This window comes from Bubalus kerabau, chromosome 1, assembly GCF_029407905.1.
Source record: "Bubalus kerabau isolate K-KA32 ecotype Philippines breed swamp buffalo chromosome 1, PCC_UOA_SB_1v2, whole genome shotgun sequence".
NCBI lineage: Eukaryota > Metazoa > Chordata > Mammalia > Artiodactyla > Bovidae > Bubalus > Bubalus kerabau.
Genome location: NC_073624.1, coordinates 111,042,163 through 111,069,281, shown reverse-complemented (window position 1 = coordinate 111,069,281; position 27,119 = coordinate 111,042,163). Strand labels below are relative to the sequence as shown.

The 27,119-nt window shown below is 38.8% G+C and overlaps 1 protein-coding gene across 3 annotated transcripts in view; it reads right to left on the bottom strand.

Moving 5' to 3' along the window:
• Nucleotides 1-27,119, bottom strand: part of PPFIA2 (PTPRF interacting protein alpha 2) — a 496,123-nt gene that overhangs the window by 385,480 nt on the left and 83,524 nt on the right. For all 3 annotated transcript variants that reach the window (XM_055586841.1, XM_055586848.1, XM_055586854.1), the window contains one exon: nucleotides 10,088-10,141. In XM_055586841.1, the coding sequence (XP_055442816.1) occupies nucleotides 10,088-10,141 (54 nt within the window). The remainder of the gene's footprint in view (nucleotides 1-10,087; nucleotides 10,142-27,119) is intronic.

Genomic DNA, 27,119 nt, shown 5'->3' with positions numbered 1-27,119 from the left:
CGTATAAGTTAAATAAGCCGGGTGACAATATACAGCCTTGATGTACTCCTTTTCCTATCTGGAACCAATCTGTTGTTCCATTGGAGAAGGCAATGGCACCCCACTCCAGTACTCTTGCCTGTTAAATCCCATGGATGGAGAAGCCTGGTAGGCTGCAGTCCATGAGGTCGCTAAGAGTCGGACACGACTGAGTGACTTCACTTTCACTTTTCACTTTCATGCATTGGAGAAGGAAATGGCAACCCACTCCAGTGTTCTTGCCTGGAGAATCCCAGGGAGAGAGGAGCCTGGTAGGAGCCGTCTATGGGGTCGCACAGAGTCGGACACGACTGAAGCGACTTAGCAGCAGCAGCAGCAGCTGTTGTTCCATGTCCAGTTCTTCTTCTTTTCTTTTTTTACTTTACAATATTTTATTCGGTTTGCCATACATTAACATGAATCCGCCACGGGTGTACATGTGTTCCCCATCCTGAACCCCCCTCTCACCTCCCTCCCGAAATCATCCCTCAGGGTCATCCCAGTGCACCAGCCCCAAGCATCCTGTATCATGCACCAAACCTGGCCATGTCCAGTTCTAACTGTTGCTTCCTGACCTGCATATAGGCTTCTTAAGAGGCAGGTCAGGTGGTCTGGTATTCCCGTGTCTTTCAGAATTTTCCACAGTTTATTGTGATCCACATAGTCAAAGGCTTTGGCATAGTCAATAAAGCAGAAATAGTTGTTTTTCTGGAATTCTCTTGCTTTTTGAATTATCCAGCAGATGTTGGCAATTTGATCTCTGGTTCCTCTGCCTTTTCTAAATCCAGCTTGAACATCTGGAAGTTCACAGTTCACGTACTGTTGAAGCCTGGTTTGGAGAATTTTGAGCATTACTTTCTAGCGTGTGAGATGAGTGCAGTTGTTTGGTAGTTTGAGCATTCCTTGGCATTGCCTTTCTTTGGGATTGGAATGAAAATTGACCTTTTCCAGTCCTGTGGCAACTGCTGACTTATTGTCAGCCAAATTTCCTGGCATATTGAGTGTAGCATTTTCATAGCATCATCTTTTAGGATTTGAAATAGTTCAACTGGAATGTCATAACCTCCACTAGCTTTGTTCGTAGTGATGCTTCCTAAGGCCCACTTGACTTCACATCACAGGACGTCTGGCTCTAGGTGAGTGATCACACCATTGTGATTATCTGGGTCATGAAGATCTTTTTTGTACAGTTCTTCTGAGTATTCTTGCCACCTCTTCTTAATATCTTCTGCTTCTGTTAGGTCTGTACCATTTCTGTCCTTTATTGAGCCCATCTTTACATGAAATGTTCCTTTGGTATCTCTAATTTTCTTGAAAAGATCTCTAGTCTTTCCCATTCTATTGTTTTCCTCTATTTCTTTGCATTGATCGCTGAAGAAGGCTTTCTTATCTCTTCTTGCTATTCTTTGGAACTCTGCATTCAGATGCTTATATCTTTCCTTTTCTCCTTTGCTTTCCAGTTCTCTTGTTTTCACAGCTATTTGTAAGGCCTCCTCAGACACCCATATTGCCTTTCTGCATTTCTTTTTCTTGGGGATGGTCTTGATCCCTGTCTCCTGTACAATGTCAGGAACCTCCATCCATAGTTCATCAGGCACTCTATCAGATCTAGTCCCTTAAATCTATTTCTCATTTCCACTGTATAATCATAAGGGATTAGATTTAGGTCATACCTGAATGGTCTAGTGGTTTTCCCTACTTTCCTCAATTTAGGTCTGAATTTGGCAATAAGGAGTTCACGATCTGAGCCACAGTCAGCTCCCAGTCTTGTTTTTGCTGACTGTATAGAGTTTCTCCATCTTTGGCTGCAAAGAATATAATCAATCTGATTTTGGTGTTGACCATCTGGTGATGTCCATGTGTAGAGTCTTCTCTTGTGTTGTTGGAAGAGGGTATTTGCTATGACCAGTGCATTCTCTTGGCAAAACTCTATTAGCCTTTGCCCTGCTTCATTCTGTACTCCAAAGCCAAATTTGCCTGTTCCTCCAGGTGTTTCTTGACTTCCTACTTTTGCATTCCAGTCGTCTATAATGCAAAGGACATCTTTTTTGTGTGTTAGTTCTATAAGGTCTTGTAGGTCTTCATAGAACCATTCAACTTCAGCTTCTTCAGCGTTACTGGTCGGGGCATAGACTGGATTACCGTGATATTGAATGGTTTGCCTTGGAAATGAACTAGATCCTACTTGAGTTACTCCACTACAATTACTCTCACCTAGAACAGTTTTTTGGAGAAGGCATTGGCAACCCACTCCTGTATTCTTGCCTGGAAAATTCCATGGATGGAGTAGCCTGGTAGGCTGCAGTCCATGGGGTCGAGAAGAGTTGGACACGACTGAGTGACTTTACTTTCACTTTTCACTTTCATGCATTGGAGAACGAACTGGCAACCCACTCCAGTGTTCTTGCCTGGAGAATCCCAGGGGTGGTGGAGCCTGGTAGGCTGCTGTCTATGAGGTCGCACAGAGTCGGACACGACTGAAGCGACACAGCAGCAGCAGCAGCAGCAGCAGAACACCTTTCAGGCTCCCCTGGTGTCTCAGTAGTAAAGAATCCACCCGCCAATGCAGGAGAAAGAGATTTGATTCCTGGGTCAGAAAGATCCCCTAGAAAAGGATATGGCAACCCACTTTAGTATTCTTGCTTGGGAAATCCTATGGACAGGGGGGCCTAGCGGCTACAGTCTATGGGGTTAGACAAGAAGAGAAGACTGGTTGGACAAGATTTAGCAACTAAATAGCAGACCACCCTTTACCCTCTTATTGCTAATTTTTAATGGGGCACTCTGTTTTTGAACTCTTTTTTTTTTTTTTTTTGGAGAGGTTCTTTTTTATTTTATTTATTTTTTAAATTTTTAAATTTTATTTTTTAACTTTACAATATTGTATTGGTTTTGCCATATATCAACATGACTCCGCCACAGGTATACACGTGTTCCCCATCCTGTATCATCATACCCAACATCATGAATCTGCTAAAAATCCTTTTCACCAGCCTCTTGTGACCTTGGCATGCATAACTGCACATTTTTCTGGTATTCTTTCCTTGCAATCATCTCTGTTTTTTCTTTTTTGAAGCATACTCTTCCTCTTACCTTTACTTTTCCTCTGACCTCTAAATACTTTTCTTACTCAGGGCTTTATTCTGAATTCTCTTATCTTCTCTTTAAGAGTACATTTTTTAAGTACTGATGAACCTATCTGCAAGGAAGCAATGATGATATAGATGTAGAGAACATACTTGTGGACACAGTGGGGGAAGGAGAGGGTTGGACTTGAGAAAGAAGTACACATATATACTACCATGTGGAAGACAGACAACTCTTGAGAAAGGGCTGGGCTACATAACACAGGGAGCCCAGCCTGGTACTCTGTGATGGCCTAGAGGAGTGGGTCAGGGGGAGGGGCGGGAGGCTCGAGATGGAGGGGATAAATATATTATTATGACTGATTTGAATTGCTGTATGCTAGAAACCAACACATCATTGTAAAGCAATTTTCCTCCAATTAAAAATAAATTTTAAAAAGATGAATTTTGGTTATTAGTTCAAAAAAAAAAAAACAATACATTTTTTGGAGAGATTTCATCAGCTCCAATAGTTTGTCAACTATTTCACATGTTCTAGTCTATTCAACTATTCTAACTATTCTACATGTTCAAATCAATGACTATAAATAATATCTGACCTTTAAATTCCAAAATCATTTATATATTCCCAACTCTGACACCTCAATTTAATGTATCAAAAACTGAACTCAGAATCCCCTCTCTAGAAACGCTCCACCCAGTAGGATTCTTGTCTCTACGTATGATACCTTTATTCACTAAATTGCCAAATTAGAAAGTTCAAAATCTGCCTGAACGTTTCATTCTTGTTCAGCCTGAAGTTTTATTCTCCTCCCTCCAACCAACCACCTATCCCTGTGTTCATCAAGTCCTTAATAGCTCATGAATCAGTTTATTCCTCTCCATTCTCACTGTCACTTGATAGGCTCAAACTAAAAATTTAATGTTTTAACAAAATAAAATGTTGACTTTCCCCTGAGACATTGCCTCAATTAGTTTTATAATGTACTGGGACAAGACCAAAAAAAAAGTCACCATGATGATTTGTATCATCTGTCCTTGGGATGACTGTAAGAGCCTCTTTCAATGGCTTTCTTGCTTCAGCTTTTCTCTAAATCTCTCTTCAGTAGAGCCAGAAAAATGTTTCTAAAGGACACAGCTGATTAAGTGACTCTCCTATTTAAAAACTTTAACGGGTCCTCATGTTCTTTAGTACAGAGCTCAGTGTTCTCCATGGAATTGCTTCCTCTTGCCCTGTGTTATCTTTTACCTTCTATCTCATCACCACCTACCATCCTCCAGCTTATTTCATACGCTGCTGCTGCTGCTGCTAAGTCACTTCAGTCGTGTCCGACTCTGTGTGACCCCATAGACGGCAGCCCACCAGGCTCCCCCGTCCCTGGGATTCTCTAGGCAAGAACACTGGAGTGGGTTGCCATTTCCTTCTCCAATGTGTGAAAGTGAAAAGTGAAAGGGAAGTCGCTCAGTCGTGTCCGACTCTTCACGACCCCATGGACTGCAGCCCACCAGGCTACTCCGTCCATTGGATTTTGCCAGGAAAGAGTACTGGAGTGGGGTGCCATTGCGCTAGCCACTCTATTTTCTAATTTTTCACTTACACATATAATATTTCCTTATTTAAAATTCCATGCTCGACTTTTTTCAGTTGGCAAACTTCAACTCATTCTACAATTAGACTTTGTTTTCTTTTATTTGCCTTCTTTGATCCTCCAGCCCAACTTGGATTACATGATGGTCTTACTTACTTTCATTTCAACCTGTACTTATATTATATTGTAATTATTCTACCAACCTGTCTCTTTAACTATAAGATGCTGAAAAAAGAAACTGTGAATTGCTTACCACAGTATTTCCAAAATCTAAGTAAACGTCTAGCACACAGCATACACTCAAATATACACTGAATTCTGACTAAACAAATAGGACATGAAAGTAAGTAATAAAGCAATAGAATGTTCAAGGTGAAAGAAATTAAATTAGATCACAATTCAAACTCACATTTTGCATTGCCTTATCTTTTGAAGCAAGTGATTAGAACATTGGTATTTTTTGAAACATTAAATTAAAATCAGTTTGGAGACTTTAAAATGTTAATGCTATTTACAATCTGAAAAATATATAACCTGATCTAAACAGCACCCTCAGGAAAATGAATTGGTTTTGAGTCCTGTGGCGTGTTTACTCAAATTGCTAAGAACCATCAGGAAGACCATTAAAAAGAGAACAGAAAGTACAAAAAGATGGAATGTACAATTCTGCTTCCACAGTAGGAAAAAAATTAATACAGATGGAGAATGTTCAGGACAGTGTGCATATCAAGCTAAGGATACAGATTAGATGGATAGCCACTTATTCACCATACTCTAGAAATAAAGAGAAGCAATAGCATTTGAATAAAGGAAGCTTAGAAAAATTAAAACACTAAGTTGTGTAAGAAGCGAATTTATAGATCTTATTACACCAAGGTAACAAATAGAAAGAAACTAAGGGATGAACTGAATGGCCCCCGCAGCACTGCCGTTCTAAGTCCTGGGTTAGGTAATGACGTGGACTTAATTCAAACACTGATCATAGCACTCTGAACTATCAGGACACTTTGACATTTGACCAGTGTGCTCAGAAATTTGTTTCATCTAGTCTGTCTAGGGTTTCTCTCACATTATTCTTTATTAGATTTTGTCCATATTAACTCTTAAAAATAATCAGAAACAATAAGAAAGTGAATAGCTGGTTTATATCAGCATATTAATAGTAAGAACATTTCTTAAACCAAATGACAAAGAAAAACTCCTCTCATTGTGTACATTAGTCTGCTTAGCTCTGTATCCCTAAACTTAACTTTTGTGGCCAAAGCTTAGCTACTAAATCCCCCCTGCAGACTTAGACATAGCGAGCAGTGTGGGACACATCCTGGCTTTCGGGCCAACAGCAGGCCAAAACCTCTGCCTCGTTGGCTCATGGGCTCAAAACAAGACAGAGATCTGTCACACTGCTGATTCCGCATGGTCCTGCATAGCCACAGCTCTCCAGATACAAGGTTCAGCTGGTGTAGCAGGTGAACTGTTTATGCTTTGTACCTGATTTTCAGCATCAAAATCCCCTTGGCCATCAGAAACTGAGTTGTTTAGACCTTACCCTGACCTTCCTATCGGCTCGCTTGAGGGCCTGACAACTTGATAATGTGAGACATTCCTGACATCTAACATTTCACAAGTTTTTCACTTTTAATATTTAAAATTTAAAACAATATGGTGAAATGGTGTATTTAAAAAGCACTATTTAATTTAATAATGACATTTTAATGATCTATTTGTCTTCCCTTTATTTTATATGGGTATGTCACTCAGTCATGTCTGACTGGGAGGAGGAAATGGCAACCCACTCCAGTATTCTTGCCTGGAGAATCCCAGGGAAGGAGGAGCCTGGTGGGCTGCTGTCCATGGGGTCGCACAGAGTCGGACACGAATGAAGCAACTCAGCAGCAGCAGCACATCTGACTCTTTGCAACCCCATAGCCTGCCAGGCTCCTCTATCCAAGGAAATCTCCAGGCAAGAATACTGGAGTGGGTTGCCATTCCCTTCTCCAGGGGATCTTCCTGACCAAGGGATTGAATTTGGGTCTCCTGCATTGCAGGCAGATTCTTTACCATCTGAGCTATAACGGAAGCCCCAAGAATCCAGGAGTGGGTAGTCATTCCCTTCTTCAGGGGATCTTCCCAACCCAGGGATCAAACCTGGCTCTCCCACGTTGCAGGCAGATTTTTTACTGTTAAGAAGTTTACTTATGTCTATATGTGAATATATGCAATGTGCTTACACTAGAGGTTAATCTGTGGTCTAATTTTTGTGAATGAAAAATATAGGCAGAATATAAAATATCTGATACAATTTTTCAAAGATAACTTTAAGTTAACATAATAGGCAATATTTTTCTCAATGATAGAAGACATTTTGTCTAAGATAATTGTGTGGTTTAGAAAAATCTATAAGTTCTATATGAAGCAACAATGGTTGTCCAGTTTATGAATTTAAAAACATACTTCCCAAAATTCTTTTCAGAAGAAAACCATTATAAAACATCTTGACTTGTTCCCTGAAAATAATGAATGAGCCAGTCTCCCTTTCATTATTAGAATTACAACTGAGACTACTGAATTTTCAGAATACCTCCTTAACATTTAGAGTTAAAAATATCAATGCAAACTAAATTCCTAGAGTTACACAAATTTATTCTTACCAGATATGCAAATGTATAAACACATTTGCAAATTTGACAAAAATTTTTATATATGCTTGCTATATGAAAAAATGTAACATTCTCTTTTTTAATGCTTCAGAAATAATATTTATATCCATTCACAGAAAATTTTTCAAGCTTTAAATACACTCATACTTAAAGATGTATCTGGTATTTCTATTACACTGGTAAAGCTATTACTCCACAGCTATGCATTCCTGTGAGAGATCATTCATTCAACATTTTATATTACTCTGTTCAATGAGCAAAAATTATAAGACCTTGAATTTCTTACCAATGAAAATTTCAACACAGAATGGCTTTAGTAATAATACACTGTAAACATTTATTAAAAATACATAATTTTAGAAATGGATAATGAATAATAGTATTTAGAAAATCTATTATAAAGACCCTTTTTAAAGAAAGAAAAAAGTAATATGAAACTTCAAATGCACTTAGGTTATGTATGATTTAATCTGACTTTCAGTTTTCTACTCTGGGTGCAAAAATGGTATCTCAATTCAAAGTCTTAAATGACTGAAGCAACTGTAGACATTATTATCATTTCACCTTCATATCTGGACTACTTTTATAAACTATATAGAATATTAAAAAGTGATTTTATTACATAGCTCTTGGTAATATGCTTTGGATATCTCTTTAACAGTGGGAAACAGTAAATATATGTACACTGTTAACACCCTAGATTGTCTAAGCTCTTAAATACTCTGACATTTGTGTGATGAATTTCCACTCTACAAAATGTTATAAAATAAACACATCTTCATGGTAGGAGATGCCAAGAGAGAACCTCTATCCTCATGATTTTATAAATTATGTCCAAAGAAAAGACAAACGTGTAGTATAAAACACAGACACATATTCACTTCACTTTAGCGCTTAGAAATGAAGTTGGTTAAGTTTGCCTTCAGGTCATCAACTTTCCTTTCTGTGACCTTTTGGCTACAGTGGCTTCTTTTAATAACGAGGCTTTAATGCTGGCTCAATCTTCCATGTTTTGAAATTTGCCTTCTTGAAAGGATGTGATTAACTTATTTTAACATGAAAATAGCAGGTAAGAGTTTTATGGCCACATGTAGAAGAGAGGTCTTTTGTTTATTTTTGAACAGGAGACAAATCCTCTTAAAACCAACTTATCTCTAATTGCAGAATTCTTTCAGGAATCAGTGAACAGTGAAGGGAGGTATTTTAAAGGGAATGGACTTATTCTTCTAATAAAAGGGGAATGCTATGCACAAACATAATGCAAAGCAGCAGGGTGGAATTGTATCACAGAAGCAGGGACCTCCACTGCTTGCTATGCTGCTGCTGCTGCTGCTAAGTCACTTCAGTCGTGTCCCGATTCTGTGCGACCCCATAGACGGCAGCCCACCAGGCACCCCTGTCCCTGGGATTCTCCAGGCAAGAACACTGGAGTGGGTTGCCATTTCCTTCTCCAATGCGTGAAAGTGAAAAGTGAAAGGGAAGTTGCTCAGTCCTGTCCGACTCTTTGCGACCCCATGGACTGCAGCCCACCAGGCTCCTCCGTCCATAGGATTTTTCCAGGCAAGAGTACTGGAGTGGGATGCCATTGCCTTCTCCAGAAAATGAGCAGCGAATCAAATTGGAGGTGGATAGGACTGGCCAAAAATCCTGTCATAATATACTTGCTGGGCTGACTTACATTTCATCTTTTCTTATGCTTCAGTATAATAGGTTCAGGGACTAAATATAAGCAGCTATCTATCTGAAGAAAACACATTTTTCTTTCTGCATAAATTCAGACAATGAAACTAAAAGGACAGGAATGGACTAAAATACGTTGTGTAGCCTACTTTAGGAGGAATCTGATAAAGATTAGACAGCATCAGGAGATACATGAAAGTAAGACAGGAGAGAAAAAGCTACAATTAGCTTTCTTTAACACTTCAGTGATGTCTTAATTATGGACTTCAGGTAGATGCCTAGATGAAGTATAGCTAAAAATTGATAACACAGGATTCTGTTTCACATTAAACCTCACAGAGCTAAGAGAAAAGGAAGCAGTGATAAAAAAAAATTTATACATTGGCTATCTGTTGAAATACACTGAATTTTATCACTTGAGATAGTGCCATGAACTTGTTTGTGCCTGAAGCGTGAAATCACAGGAATGATACTTTACTGAATGTTTTCTGAGATCAGACATCACAGAAAAGACTACAGTGTTCCAATACCAGACTATCAATCTCTTGTTATTGTCTAAAAATAATACTCTTCTAAAATTTTCATGCATTTCCTGGGTAAAGTAGGAAAGAAATGATATCAAGAATCAACACTGTGAAAAAAAATGGCCTGAAAAAAAATTGTTTTTTTTTTCCATCAGTAACAAGAAAGTATATTGCAACCAAAATCATACACTTATTTGAAACAATAAACTCTCAAGTTCCAAAATGTTTTAACTTTTGTTGTAGTGCATTAGTAGGATGCAAGGTGTTTATACATTCTGATGAAGCTTTCATTCTTATTTTTAGAGTCAATATAGGGATGAATTTTATGAATTATTAAAACTTTTTAAAGACCAAATGACACCTCCAAGCAAGTTCACATTTTTGTATTAGTTATTGCAATAGCTATAAAGTTTGTAAAGAAACTATTCCAAAAAGTTACCTGTACAACTACTTGTATACAAGTAATCCTGATGATCTGGTATGTACATAATTCAATTTGTCAGTAGTTAAATTTAATGAAGAATCTAACTTACCGGTGGATCAGCCCCCTTAGAACCAGTCAGCCCTCCTGTTAGGGATTCGATATCCTGAAAAGGGGAGAGGTGTTGATTGTAAAATGCTACTGAACAGCAAGGAGAATTTCCCAGTCCCACAGTGCACTATATTTTTTAGCTACAAAATGAGGGCACTCAACTACATTTTTGTTTTGTCTTGAGATAATTTTGCTTATGGTAAAGCTATGCCAATTGTTGTTATCTAAAGATCTAGATATTTTCTGTACAATCTGTAAATAGAATAATACAAATATTAATTATTCTTTAAATATGCAAAGAAAATGGCCCTAGGTTAGAAAGCAGATGTTTCATTCTCTAAGAAGCTGAAGTGAGGGTGGAACTGAATAAAGAAAATTGAATGAAATCACAATTTATCACATTATTTGCAAGAATATTGAACCTATGGAAAAATGCTCAAACTACAAAAAAATCGAATTATCTACAGTTCGCTCAATTACTATACATGTTCAGTCACTAAGTCATGCCTGACTCTTCGTGACCCCAAGGACTACAGCTCACCAGGCTCCTCTGTCCACGTGATTTTTCCAGGCAAGAATACTGGAGTGGGTGGCCATTTCCTTCTCCAATTACTGCATATAGAAGATGAAAATTTAAACAGATCTGGATAGATTAGCTATTCTTTCACAAGGACTGATTTCTAATCTTAAATTGGTAGACACAGTAGATCATGACTAAGTAAAAATTACAATCGACAAAGACACCGCAAATGAAGAAATGGGAGATGCTGCGACAGACTAGAAAGCAAGTGCCCTGTTTTGGGGACAACTGGAGCTCTTGCTTACCAGTTGTATGGCTTTGGTTCCAGGGTTACTAATCATGATCTTTTCAAAAGAAGCTAGAATTGTAGATTTGTAAGTAAAATCTCTCGGGATGTTAACGTTTGCAGCTTTTAATTTTTAAACCAGCCCCCTCTCCTCCCAAATAAAAAAAAGAAAACAGTCTGCTCAGAGGTAGCAGAAAGAAGTTTAGGGTTACATAAACAAATCACACTTTTTGCTAAAATGTTTCTTTCTTGAGACCCTGTTCACTTCTTATCTGCCTCTAGTTGAATGCATAGGTTTGAGGAATCTGGGGAGGTGTAGTTGCAGCTAGAAATGGGAGATGAAAGAAAGGCAACTGAGTAAAGACAGAAGGCAAAGAAATTTAAATATCTACGATCAGAGAATCAGCCAAACACCTGGATATCATTAAGAATGCTACTAATTCTTACAGTGCTGAGAAAAATTAATCAACAAGAGAATTCTGAAGATGCATGGAAAAGGCATTGTTATTCAAGATTTTTAACATGCTGAATAAAAGCAAATTATGAATTCATGGCTCTAAAGAGAATACAGATGTATTCTTTTAGTCTTCTAATTAAAAAACAATTTTTGAGCTTATATTCTGCTTTGAGTGTAAGTTGAGACAGTGTCCTACCTGCACAGAAACCCAAGTTAAACACAGCTTACCCATCACTTGATGCCAAGAAAATTTTCAGTTGTGAACAAGAGAAGTATGCGTGAATGCATTTATATTGTGAAATTAATAGGTGAAATAAGCAAATCCCTTGAGAAACTCTGAAAATAGTTGAAAGGGAGTCAGTCTTTTAGATGGTTGTTGAAAATTTCATCTACCCAAATATAACTTAAATCTTTGATAAATGTGTCTATTTTATTTTTACATGTCTTCATAAATACAAAACAAAAAGGGAGACACTAGAAAGTAAAAACATTAATTTTAGATGGGGAAACAGTGGAAACAGTGTCAGACTTTATTTTTCTGGGCTCCAAAATCACTGCAGATGGTGACTGCAGCCATGAAATTAAAAGACGCTTACTCCTTGGAAGGAAAGTTATGACCAACCTAGATAGCATATTCAAAAGCAGAGACATTACTTTGCCAACAAAGGTCCGTCTAGTTAAGGCTATGGTTTTTCCAGTGGTCATGTATGGATGGGAGAGTTGGACTGTGAAGAAGGCTGAGTGCCGAAGAATTGATGCTTTTGAACTGTGGTGTTGGAGAAGACTCTTGAGAGTCCCTTGGACTGCAAGGAGATCCAACCAGTCCATTCTGAAGGAGACCAGCCCTGGGTGTTCTTTGGAAGGAATGATGCTAAAGCTGAAACACCAGTACTTTGGCCACCTCATGAGAAGAGCTGACTCATTGGAAAAGACTCTGATGCTGGGAGGGATTGGGGGCAAAAGGAAAAGTGGATGACAGAGGATGAGATGGCTGGATGGCATCACTGACTCGATGGACGTGAGTCTGAGTGAACTCCGGGAGTTGGTGATGGACAGGGAGGCTTGGTGTGCTGCGATTCATGGGGTCGCAAAGACTCGGACACGACTGAGCGACTGATCTGATCTGATAGTTTTAAAATTTGCTATTGCAATAATGCTATTTGATTAAAACATTCAAATCAAACTTTGATTTTTTTTTTAGGTAATGGAATTTAGATTTAATAGCTAATAAAATAATTACTACTTACTGAACATTTACTACATGCAAATACTCTTTAAATGCTTTGTATACATTATAAACAGTCTTATAAAATATCTCTCACCCTAGTCCTGGCCTTTCTAGGGGTGTGGAAAGCTGACACAATGGTGACTCTGTTCATGCTGTATATATAATGTACTCTTTCAGTCCCTTTGGACTCACCGTCTCCTCAGTCAAATCTGTAGAAATGTGGAAAGCTAACCTGGCACCTGCCATGTGCTGCTCGGGGATGGCTTGCTACTTAACATCAGCATGACATAGCCTCTTTTGTATGGACTGTTATCTGCTGCTGCTGCTGCTGCTGCTAAGTTGCTTCAGTCATGTCTGACTCTGTGCGACCCCATAGACGGCAGCCCACCAGGCTCCCCTGTCCCTGGGATTCTCCAGGCAAGAACACTGGAGTGGGTTGCCAGTTCCTTCTCCAATGCATGGAAGTAAAAGTGAAGTCGCTTGTGTCCGACCCTTAGCAACCCCATGGACTGCAGCCCACCAGGCTCCTCCGTCCATGGGATTTTCTAGGCAAGAGTACTGGAGTGGGGTGCCATCGCCTTCTCCGGTTATCATCTATACAGAACCAAATAAACTAGGATTAATGAACTGCATGAATTATGTAATCAACTTTCTTAAAAGAAAATCCAGGTGATGAAAGTTTCACTTCCTTCTCCAAGGTGTCAAACACCTGAGTGAGGTTATTAGCCAGTATTTGACACAAGCTATGTAGAGTCAGTCTCTTTTATATGGGAAAACCCTGCTCCTGAGATGGAAGGTTAGTAATTCAAGGCTGATCCATGAATCAGAAATCTTGGGAAGGCTGAACTGCAAGTGGGATGGAGCAATCAGTGTCAGAGCTCTGAACACAGTGAGATTTGAGGGCAGCCCTTTGAGGGCAGGGTTAAAATAAATTCCACTTTGTGCTACACTGATGCTCTTGGGTGCCTATCTGCACCCCCTTCCCATGATCAAAAAATTGATATATTTTTTTCCCTTTGACACATAATTTGGTTTTTCATGCAAATCATTAAGATCAGATGTTGAAAATACTGCTTCTTCTGTGTGGAGATGGGAAAAAGGAATACTTTGGGACTTGAGATTTTCCTCTGGGCAATTGATGATCCTTATTTTTATCCCTGAAGAGTAAAATCAGCCAATTATGGTTAAGGAGAAGATGATAAGGTAATCTGGGTATTAAATATGCTAAAATGAAGAAAATAAAGTTTTAAACAGTCAACTGAATCTAACATTGCACATATCATCAGATTCAGAACATCTTAGAACCTAATAGCTACATTTAAAGTTAATATCAAGTATTCAAGTATTATTCTTCTAGTTACTTTATATAATATGAAAATACCTAAAGCAATACAGTATTGTTACCAGCTATGGGTATGTTAAAATTTGATTTATGCATATTTTTAACTTGTAATTATTTTATAAATTCTTTAGAGGAAAGTGACCATATTTCAATATAAAGTACATTTTTATGCACAAAACAATCTATAAAAAATGTATTAGTACAGTGAAATAAATATAAAATAGTAAAACATTAACCTTATTTATTGAATGATTACATATAAAATTTGTTTCAAGGTCTTCAAAAATATGATGAGGTATCTTATGTTTGTAGAGAAGTTTACACAATTCATATATTAAAAAATATCAAAGTTCAGCATTTCTCTCATCTCGTTTAGGGAAAACCCCCCAAATGTCCCTCATGTTCCATTTCCTCTCAATGCAGGCTTCTGTCCCCACTACATCATTGCTACCCCTCTTATCAAGGTTACTGCTGCTGCTGCTAGGTCACTTCAGTCATGTCCGACTCTGTGCGACCCCATAGACGGCAGCCCACCAGGCTCCCCCGTCCCTGGGAGTCTCCAGGCAAGAACACTGGAGTGGGTTGCCATTGCCTTCTCCAATGCATGAAAGTGAAAAGTGAAAGTGATGACATCTAATTGGGTGAATCAGTGGTCAGTGTTTCATCATCATTTTTCTTGATCTCTAAGCCACATTTGACACAGCTAACCACTTTGAAATACTTTTTTCCCCTTAGTTTATTCAGTACCATGGCTTTATTTATTCTCATAGATTTACACTGCCTACTCCAATTTGTACTTGGGTATATTACAGTCATCTAACACTTAACACTGTAAAATCAAACTTGATTTTCACCTCAACGCCTCCCTCAAAGTAGGTTTCTGTTCCAGTACTGTCCATCTTGACATCACCATTTATCAAATTTGTCAGGTCCAAATCCATCAGCAAATCCTGCCAATTCTATGTTTAAAACATGGCTGCTGCTGCTGCTACTGCTAAGTCGCTTCAGTTGTGTCCAACTCTGTGCGACCCCATAGATGGTAGCCCCCCAGGCTCCCTCATCCCTGGGATTCTCCAGGCAAGAACACTGGAGTGGGTTGCCATTTCCTTCTCCAATGCATGAAAGTGAAAAGTGAAAGTGAAGTCACTCAGTCGTGTCCGACTCTTCTCGACCCCATGGACTGCAGCCAACCAGGCTCCTCCGTCCATGGGATTTTCCAGGCAAGAGTACTGGAGTGGGGTGCCTAGGAGTAGACTATTTCTTATTACCTGCATTGCTGTTGTTGTTAAATCTCTAAGTCATGTCTGACTCTTTGCAACCCCATGGACTGTAGCCTGCCATGCTCCTCTCTCCAGGGAATTCTCCAGGCAAGAATACTGGAGTGAGTTACCATTTCCTTCTCCGGGGGATCTCTCCAAACAAGGTATTGAGCCCACATCTTCTGCATTGCAGGCAGATTCTAAAGAATCACTGGGCCACCGAGGAAGCCCCGCCACCTATGTTGCTACCATCCTAACGCCTTGGACCATATCAACAATATCCTCCCTTGGGCTAAAGAATTATTTCCCTAACTGTTGTCCATTCATGGGTCCTTCTTTCCGCATATATTCTCCACACACAGTCAGAACTATCCACGTAAAATGAAGGTTAGGTCAGATTACTCCCATGATCCAAACCCCTCCATGGTTTCCCATTAATCTTAGAATAAAATTCAAACTTACTGCTATGGCATGCAGGCCCCTGATGATCTGGTTTTGGCTGTCCCACTGATCTTGTCTTTTGCCATCATCCCTCTCTCTCATGCCACCCAGCCACACTGGCTCCACTGCTGTTTGAAAAACAACCCAAATACAATCGACTGTCTGAATCAGTGAAGGTGCCACCCAAAAGCAACAGGCAAACTCAAAAGCAAAATGCTTAATCCGAGCGTATTTTGCAGAGATATGGATGGTTTAATGGATCCAGTGTGATGGTGAAGCATGGAGACTGGCAGGAAGTTGTAATCACTCCAAGCCCAAAGGAGTTCGGTGAAAGAGCAGAGTTGCCTGGAGTTCAGCAAGGGAGGATCACCACTCACCAGCCTCTAGAGCAGTTTGCCATACAGTGGGAGCTCAAGAAGTACTTTGTAGATGAATGACTGAATGAATAAATCAGGTAATATAATTTATACTTAAAAAAGGCAAGTCTCAGAGGATGTAATTGAAGTGTTTCTCATTGTTGTATAAATGTATCACTTTGAAAGCATGGCTCAAGGCAATAGTGTCTGCATACCAAGTATTTTTAGTATGCCTGAATGAACAAATTAATGAATGACTTGTGCAAGAGCACACATCTGGTAAATGCTCCAAAGAACCTTTGAAATCCTGGGTGTTATAACTTCAAGCACAGTATACGGTTTTTTTCCATTATACATCACTAAAGAGATATCCTCCTTCAAAAACGACACTCGACTCTATATTATCTTATCTTGAGGCAATACATTTCTCTATACCCATGGTTTCTAGTTCAAAGAAGGAAAATATACAAAATGATTTAATAGAAAATAAGAGTCGGACACAACTAAGCGACTCAACTGAACTGAAACATTAAATTCATCTTCTGATGAAATACTGCCAATACTTCAAATTAAAAACCTGATCCCCTAATTATTGTACAATAAATAAATCAATGGTTGAAAACTTTATATAACATATGCACTGAACATTAATAAACAGTTCGAATACATTAAAGTAAAAATCAAAAATGCTCATTTTTATGTAACATTTCAGAGTGTAGGTACATAGTACTGGGTATGAGTAAAAGTCAGAAAACAAAATTTCCTTAAAAAAATCATTCAGTTTTTTACATAAGACTTAATGGAAACAATCTTTCATCACAGAACACCAGCTCCTTGAGGCAAGCATCCAAATAATGAATCTGAGTTTATTAATGAGGCATCTTTCCTCTTTTACCAGACTTAAGCTGTTAGTCTTTCCTTGGCAACTTTACAGGGTAAATTTCCTGGCAGGCAGAAAAGAAGCAACAAACACACAACCAATTTCATAAATCGTCTTTCTTAAGAAGGTCAGAGAGAGTTCTATTTAGTACTTCTTTAAAATTTTTAATAGAGGAAAATAGCTACAGTTTTACTTTGAACATAGTCTGGCCCAAATATGAATTTTCTCTGAGCCACAGAATTAATCCCTTAAAATGAGAACGACTGAACACCTGTTATGACTGAGGCACTGGGCTGGATACAGACAGCATGATGTTGAATAAGTCAAAGTCACAGCTCTCAAAGCGTCCAGAGTCTAGCTGGCCATCAGAAGGACAACGACAACTTAGTCAAAAACATATCACACACAAAATAAGCATAAGGCACCACACTGAATCTGATGGATGGAATCCAGAGGCTACGGCATCCTCTCTGACTTCAAGGATCTTTCAGTATATTGATCTGAAGAACAACATGGGGAAGAATTTAGAGAAATAAGGTGCTAAATTCACAACACATCGGGGTTATAGGGATAAATTTCACAGAGAGACAGTAAGTCTGAGTATTTCATGTTGCTGGAATTGTATTTATTTTTGAATGCATACCAGGTAAGTCTGCCCTAAGATCTTGGTTGGGTGACATAATAATTAACATTTATTAAGCACCTATTGAACCAGATGCCATGCTGAGAGCTCTACTGTCTCATTTAACATCCCAGCTCATTTAGCTGTTAATATTTTCATCATTTTTCAGATGATGAAACAATCTTCAAGACTTTAAACGATTTGACAATGGTTACATAACTAATAAGTGTTCAAATATAGACAGGCTAACTTCAGAGGCAATGATTTTTAACAATAAGGCTCTCTTGACTAACTGGAGGAGTGGAAAAACTATGGAGGACATCTTGGCCCACCACACAGAGACTTAGGATAAAACATATTTGTTTAATATTTGTATAAGGAATGAATAAAATTGCAAGCAGAATTCTGCTGAAGTGAGGTGGATATTTTCTGATGGGACAAAAAACATCCTTGTTTGACCTACAGATAGGAGCGTTGACACCAATGGATTTAGCAAAAAAGTAAAATTCCAAAGATTTTTGCTCTATATTTCTAAATTCAAAAGTATCCTCCTCAAATAATTTAAACCAGGACAGGAACTCTACATAAATTAAAAACCTAATTGTGTCAGCGTTGCATGGAATAGGGTTTTCTGAAGAAAGCGCTGAAGAGATTTAAGGTTCTGCCTTTTCTATGGAGGGCCCTCTTGGAAGCACTTTCCACTATCGTGTGTGTCTGTGTGTGTGTGTGTGTGTGTGTGTGTGTGTGTGTGTGTGTTACTTTTTTCCCTGTCTGCTCCCTTGCATATGGCTGAGGTGATAAAGGGAAACTTGTGCTAAATCTTGACTCAGACTCAGCTCTGGTTTTGCCAACGTTTGTTCACACACTGATGGGTCCTTGTTGTCGCACATTCTGTATAGCCAAATCAGACCTCCTCTCCTCTCCTCCTCTGTCATTACTCCGGCCAACTGCCTCCACCCAGTCTCTTCCCTCAGCATTTATCTCTGTTGGCATTTCCCAAAAAACAGTCTATCAAGATTTCTGGAGCTCAGTAGAGTATTCCCTCACTCTGGTATTCAAATAACAATGCCAGTCAATTTTTTCCTTCTGGGTTTCTGCTTAGTTCATTCTACTACCTCCTTTCATTATCCACTCCAGTCACTACCTTAGTTCAAAGCCTCATCTAATTTTCCCCCTACTCCTAGCTTTCCCCAAAAGAGTGTCTTTCTTGAGTTCTTTTTTATCTACTCTAATCCTTATATTAATATGGTCTTTTCTCCAGAAAAGTGCTTCTTGCAATGTGACCTGGAAACTAGGAGCATCAGTATCACCTGGAAATTTTAGAAATGCATTTTCTTGGGCTTTACTCTAGTCCTGCTGAATCAGAAACTCTGTGTTTAATGCCTGTTGAGCCCTCTGATGAGTTTTGATTCAGGGTAAAGTTTAAGAATCATTAGTTCAGAATGATGTGTTTCAAATGCAAACATGTATATGTTAACTCCTATACTCTATCCTTGAACAAGGCAATGGCACCCCACTCCAGTATGCTTGCCTGTTAAATCCCATGGACGGAGGAACCTCGAAGGCTACAGTCCACGGGGTTGGGAAGAGTCGGACACGACTGAGTGACTTCACTTTCACTTTTCACTCTCAGGCATTGGAGAAGGAAATGGCAACCCACTCCAGTGTTCTTGCCTGGAGAATCCCAGGGATGGGGGATCCTGGTGGGCTGCCGTCTATGGGGTCGCACAGTCAGACATAAGCGACCTAGCAGCAGCAGCAGCAGCAGCAGCATACTCTATCCTTAATAATAAGATCTTATTCTTCTTAGAAACCTATCAAGTATCTTTATGCATGGTTTTTCATTATATGGTTCTAGACTACTTTTCCTATTTCACTTTTTACCGCCTCCTCAAAAGAAACCATATACTCCCTTCATAATGAATCCTGTACTTCCTTTTGTGACAAGTGTTTCTTACTTCTGTGCTTCTGTACCACAGATTCTTCTGCCTAGAAAGCCATCCTTCCCTCCTCTGGATAAATCTTACCCTTTGAAACTCCACCCAGGCACAACCTCTTCTCAGGAGACTTTCCTGAGTTCCGAGAGCTGGGGTAATGGTTCTGCTGCTACTTCCACAGCATCTTCCACTTAACTCACCACAACTCTACCAAATCATTTTATAATTGTCATTCTCCTCATCTGTCTTTGCCATTCGATGGATAAATTAGCTCAGTGAGGCACTTGCCATCTGTGTATCTTCAACGGTTATTATGAAGCATGACCAATAAATGTTAAAGGAATAAATCTATGTTGAATTTAGCCTCCCGTGAAGTCCTATAAGGAGAGGGAGAGCTGAATGGCTGACAGTAGCATTTGGGACCACTCTGAAATGTTCATTATCCTATATTAGAACATTTTCATTATGGATATATATCTACCGGTTTCGTTAGTGTATACCAGCCATTGAGAAGCTGGTTATCTTTGAGTTTACTGCAAAATTTAAACTTCTAGATGACAAAACTGATGATCAGATATCTTTGTCAACACAACAGAGGACCATCCCAAGAGAACCTGGCTGAGTAGCCAGCAGCCCTTTATTTCTACCTCACGCCTACAAAATGCAACAGACATGCAAGTAGAAATATCTTAGTGATCAAGAGAACAGGTTCAAGCCTAGTTTTACTACTTACTAGCTACGTTAAATTGGCCAAATTGCTTTATATGTCTCACATAAGTCAACTTATGTCTTACTACTTTATCCTAGAAGGACCTTGGGTTATTAATTATAATAGTTCATAGAAAGTTATATTGATAAGCTATATAGTAAATTATCAATGAAAAGTAGCTTTATTATGCATGCACAGGTATAGATTAGATTACACATGTATAAAATAAAGATGGGCTACGGGTACATTACATATTGATATACATTGAAACATAAGCATTAGCAGGCATGTAGATGAGATTCTGATACAGATTAATTCTAGGTATGAATCCCCATTAAATTTCTAGAATGTATTTTCCCTGAAAGGCAAGAGATGCTAAGTGTCATATTCTACCTCCTCAACTATCCCTATAATTTTACGCATTTCTATGGCTTCAGTTCTTACACATTTTTCACCAGTATCTTTTTTTAAATGCATAATTTTTATTCTAAGTTTGAGCTATCTTTTTGCAGCAGAGTAACAATGATTTTTTTTTATAAAATTCATGAATGTATACACAATTTATTCCTCTTTCAGTGTTGAGTCATATGACATTATCACATATTTATATACCATAGTGGACAGCTTTAAGTCTGTTTGAAATGCACTATAGCAAGTGAGAGGAAGAATCCAACATTCAAAAGAGGGCATCAATGCTATGATCCTAGGTACACAAAATTCGTGAAAATGTATCTTATTATCCTTCATTGGTTGAGACTCAATTTCTATGATCTTAATTTAAAATTAAACCTCCAATTATATGATGCATCAGCTTTTCCTATCTGATAAAAAACACAAGTAAATAACTAGAAAAAAATACAATACCCTACCTATCCTTTTTACAAATCAGGTTTTATTTTTAACTCAGTAAATAACTGCTTAAAACTTTTACTGGGTTAAAAAAAATCTGAATATTATCCTGAGGTGACTTTTTTAGAGAAAAAAGTAAAATATAACTCTTATCCAACTATCATCTGACTTAGTATCTCAAAGACATGTATCCTTTTGATTTACATCAGATATTTCTAACAAATATCTAACAATATCTCTCTGAATTTTATGTATTAGGCCAACTAACACATAGAGTTTTTAAGCTAATCTTGAGAAACTGGTGAGAATGCAGATAAAACATTTTCAAATTCATTAAGTTCATGCTTCCAGAAAAGTTCTGACACAGGATTTTCAGCTAACAAGTATGTATAGATAATACCTTAATTTTGGAAATAATAATCATGAAAGAATCAGAGAGATGAAAAATAGATAAAACAGTAATAAGTAGCATTCAATCAGTTCAGTTCAGTCGTTCAGTCGTGTCCGACTCTTTGCAACCCCATGAATCGCAGCACACCAAGCCTCCCTGTCCATCACCAACTCCCGGAGTTCACTCAGACTCACGTCCATCGAGTCAGTGATGCCATCCAGTCATCTCATCCTCTGTCGTCCCCTTCTCCTCCTGCCCCCAATCCCTCCCAGCATCAGAGTCTTTTCCAATGAGTCAACTCTTCGCATGAGGTGGCCAAAGTACTGGAGTTTCAGCTTTAGCATCATTCCTTCCAAAGAAATTCCAGGGCTGATCTCCTTCAGAATGGACTGGTTGGATCTCCTTGCAGTTCAAGGGACTCTCACGAGTCTTCTCCAACACCACAGTGCAAAAACATCAATTCTTCGGCACTCAGCTTTCTTCACAGTCCAACTCTCACATCCACAGATGACCACTGGACAAACCATAGCCTTGACTAGATGGACCTTTGTTGGCAAAGTAATGTCTCTGCTTTTGAATATGCTATCTAGGTTGGTCATAACTTTCCTTCCAAGGAGTAAGCGTCTTCTAATTTCATGGCTGCAGTCACCATCTGCAGTGATTTTGAAGCCCCAAAATAAAGTCTGACAGTGTTTCCACTGTTTCCCCATCTATTTCCCATGAAGTGATGGGACCAGATGCCATGATCTTCGTTTTCTGAATGTTCAGCTTTAAGCCAACTTTTTCACTCTCCTCTTTCACCTTCATCAAGAGGCTTTTTAGTTCCTCTTCACTTTCTGCCATAAGGGTGGTATCAACTGCATATCTGAGGTTATTGATATTTCTCCCAGCAATCTTGATTCCAGCTGGTGCTTCTTCCAGTCCAGCATTTCTCATGATGTACTCTGCATATAAGTTAAATAAGCATGGTGACAATGTACATTCTTGATGTACTCCTTTTCCTATTTGGAACCAGTCTGTTGTTTCATGTCCAGTTCTAACTGTTGCTTCCTGATCTGTATATAGGTTTCTCAAGAGGCAGGTCAGGTGGTAAGTAGCATTACCGAAAATAATACATGCAAAATTTTCAGAAAGAAGTCTAATTTGACTCTAATGGGTATGTAGATGAGTTGGCTTCATAGTGCTATTTTTAAGAGAAAAACTTAAGTTCTAGATCACAAGAGGTAAATTTTACATTCATTTCCTGTTTCTTCTCCTTTTGAAATAAAGAATGATGACTATAATGGTAATCAGAAATAGCAAGAGGATATATCATTTTTCTACTTTTCTTATGGGCAGCTGTATTTCAATTGATGCTAACAAGATTCTGATACTAATCAATGTTCACAAGATCAATATCACATTTAAAAATACAATTAAATAAAAGGGAATAAAGGAATAAAACTGACTGAAATCAGATCATGAATGCACTGATATTATGCTACTAAATGAATTGACATTATAGCATAGTATAAGAGTCTTCCAACCTGGAGATTCAGAGGCAATGACAAAATGTTCTATAGTTAGTATATGTTCTATAGATAGTCTTCTTTTCTTCTATTCAACCGAACAAGTTGCAAAAAAAAAAAATCAAAACCAATTTTCAAAGTTTATAATAAATATGCTTTGATTTGTAAGACATGATAAATCACATAAAATTGGAATCTTTATCTCCCCTTTTTGTAATATTTCTGGAACTTACTTTTCCTTATTTATCATTCCTTCTAGATGTAAATGAGAGCAATTCAACTGAGCTATACAGCCAGAAACTCCAAAGTGAAAGTCTCTTTAGGTTAGCTCAGTGGCAAAGAAATTTGACTATTTCTGTTAAATAAAACCACCCAGGCAGAAAATGCAGATAGCCGACACTTTGCTTGATACAGTGTTAATCAAACCTGGTGAATATAAGAACCACACCCTGTTTTCAATGGCTCCATCTGTGGCAATTCAGCTGCTGTGTAAAGCAGGAGTACAGCTCTTCAGTTTTCAACATGCACTGGTTTCAGTTAACGTGGCGGCATGCAAAGTAAGAACTGCCTGCAGTTACTTTTTAAAGGTAGATTAGTCTTTATTCCTTTGCCTCCAGCATCCCCAAAACTGGAATGTGAATCCTGAACACATAGTGCCATAGCTATATATAACCAATAGTAGAACTGGAATTGTTCTCAATTTTCAGATAAGTTCAGTTCAGTCGCTCAGTCGTGTCCAACTCTTTGTGACCCCATGAATCGCAGCACGCCAGGCCTCCCTGTCCATCACCAACTCCCAGAGTTCACCCAAACTTATGTGCATCAAGTCAGCGATGCCATCCAGCCATCTCATCCTCTGTTGTCCCCTTCTCCTCTGCCCCCAAACCCTCCTAGCATCAGGATCATTTCCAATGAGTCAACTCTTCACATGAGGTGGACAAAGTATTAGAGTTTCAGCCTCATCATTAGTCCTTCCAATGAACACCCAGGACTGGTCTCCTTTAGGATAGACTGGTTGGATCTCCTTGTAGTCCAAGGGACTCAAAAGAGTCTTCTCTATCAGCACAGTTCAAAAGCATCAATTCTTCGGCGCTCAGCTTTCTTTGCAGTCCAACTCTCACATCCATACATGACCATTGGAAAAACCATAGACTTGACTAGACGGACCTTTGTTGGCAAAGTAATATCTCTGCTTTTGAATATGTTATCTAGGTTGGTCATAACTACCTTCCAAGGAGTAAGCGTCTTCTAATTTCATGGCTGCAATCACCATCTGCAGTGATTTTGGAGCCCAGAAAAATAAAGTCTCACACTGTTTCCAATGTTTCCCCATCTATTTCCCAGGAAGTGATGGGACCAGATGCCATGATCTTCGTTTTCTGAATGTTAAGCTTTAAGCCAACTTTTTCACTCTCCTCTTTCACTTTCATCAAGAGGCTTTTGAGTTCCTCTTCACTTTCTGCCATAAGGGTGGTGTCATCTGCATATCTGAGGTTATTGATATTTCTGCCAGCAATCTTGATTCCAGCTTGTGCTTCTTCCAGTCCAGCGTTTCTCATGATGTACTCTGCATATAAGTTAAATAAGCCGGGTGACAATATCCAGCCTTGACGTGCTCCTTTTCCTATTTGGAACCACTGTTGTTCCATGTCCAGTTCTAACTGTTGCTTCCTGACCTGCATATAGGTTTCTCAAGAGGCAGGTCAGGTGGTCTGGTATTCCATCTCTTTCAGAATTTTCCAGTTTATTGTGATCCACACAGTTAAAGACTTTGGCATAGTCAATAAAGCAGAAACAGATGTTTTTCTGGAACTCTCTTGCTTTTTTGATGATCCAACAGATGTTGGCAATTTGATCTCGGGTTCCTCTGCCTTTTCTAAAACCAGCTTGAACATCTGGAAGTTCAAAGTTCACATATTGCTGAAGCCTGGCTTGGAGAATTTTGAGCATTACTTTACTAGTGTGTGAGATGAGTGCAATTGTGCGGTAGTTTGAGCATTCTTTGGCATTGCCTTTCTTTGGGATTGGAATGAAAACTGACCCTTTCCAGTCCTGTGGCCACTGCTGAGTGTTCCAAATTTGCTGGCATATTGAGTGCAGCACTTTCACAGCATTATCTTTCAGGATTTGACATAGCTCCACTGGAATTCCATCACCTCCACTAGCTTTGTTCGTAGTGATACTTCCTAAGGCCCAGTTGACTTCACATTCCAGGATGTCTGGCTCTAGGTTAGTGATCACACCATCGTGATTATCTGCGTTGTGAAGATCTTTTGTGTACAGTTCTTCTGAGTATTCTTGCTACCTTTTCTTAATATCTTCTGCTTCTGTTAGGTCCATACCATTTCTGTCCTTTATTGAGCCCATCTTTGCATGAAATGTTCCCTTGGTATCTCTAATTTCCTTGAAGAGATCTCTAGTCATTCCCATTCTGTTGTTTTCCTCTATTTCTTTTCATTAATCACTGAGGAAGGCTTTCTTATCTCTCCTTGCTATTCTTTGGAATTCTGCATTCAAATGGGAATATTTTTCCTTTTCTCCTTTGCTTTTAGCTTCTCTTCTTTTCACAGCTATTTTTAAGGCCTCCTCAGACAGCCATTTTGCTTTTTTACATTTCTTTTCCATGGGGATGGTCTTGATCCCTGCCTCGTGTACAGTGTCACGAGCCTCCATCCTTTTTAGGCCCAAAGGCCAAGAACTGCTACTGTAACAGGCGTGCCCACATCCTCAAGCAAGCACTGCACCAGGCCTTGATAAAAAACTGTAAAGAAAAGTTCTGCCAGAATCAAAAAGCATCTTCTCTTAATGGGGGCATTATTCGCATTATTGAAAGGAAAAAAAAAATATATATATATATATATATATTTTTTTTTTTTTTTTTACATACCTTAAGCACATTCAAAATGGGTTCTATCCTCTTAACACAATTTCAAGTGCACAACGCAGCACTAGTACCTGTGGGCGCGATGTTGCACAGATCTCTAGAACTTACTCATTTTGTATAGTGGATGTTTTATACTTGTTGGTTGGCAACTCCTCATTTCCTCATCTCCATAGCCCCTGGAAACCACTAATCTCTCCTTCTATGACTTGAACTATTTTAGGTATTTCATATACATGGAATTATGCAGAGTTTGTTCTTCTAGGACTGGCTTGTTTTACTGAGCATATCCTCAAGGTTTATTCATGTTCTTGCATTTAGCAGGATTTCCTTCTAAGTCTGTATAATATTCCACGTGCGTGTATATGTGTAAGTCTCTGTGTGTAAACATCACGTTTTCTTTATCCATTCATCCATGTGGATCTTCTGCACATCTCAGCTGCTCTGACTAGTGTCACAGTGACAAATATTTTTGAGATTACGATTTAAATACTTGTGCGTAAAGATCCAGAAATAAGATTTCTGGATCACATGGTACCTCATCTTTAATTTTTTGAGGAATCTCTACTTTAATTTTTTGAGGAATCTCTACTAGTTTTTCATAGTGGCTACACTATTTTGCATTCCCACCAACAGTGTATAAGGGTTCCAATTTCTCTATATCTTCACCAAAATTTGTTGCCTTTTTGTGTGTACAGTATGGTATCTTTGTTTTTCAGGATGTTTGACATCTTCAGACACGAGCACCAAAGCCTGTCTTTCTCACTCCCTAACCTCTAAGCACGCATGCACACACACGCACACAAGTGTGCACACACACTCATTCCTAAGACTAGCTGTTGGCTGCATAGGAAAAGTGCATCCTGAAATGTAGTAGACCCAAGAGGACTACCCAGAAGGACAGAGCAAACTAGCCCGGAGGTGGATAAAAAGAATGCCCGGGGGAAGACGTTTATTAATTTTCTATTGCTGCTTTAACAGATTACTACAAATTTGGTGACTTAAAACCAAACAAGTTTATTTTCTTACAGTTTTGGAGACCAGAAACCTGAAAATCAAGGTGGTGGCAGGGCTGTGTTCCTTCTGGAGACTTCAGTGGAGAACCTACTTTCTTGTTTTATCCAGCTTATAAAGGACACCTACATTCCTTGATTCATAGTCCCATTCTCCAACTTCAAAGAACATCAGTTTGATTTCTGTTTGCACCTTCACATCCCCTTTGTCCGACTCTAACCCTCTGGCCTCCCTCTGAGAAGGACTCTTAAGATAACACTGAATCACCCAAGTAACTTGGAACAATCTCCCCATCTCAAGATCCTTAGACATAATCTACAAAGTCCCATTTACCATGTTAGGTAACATATTTT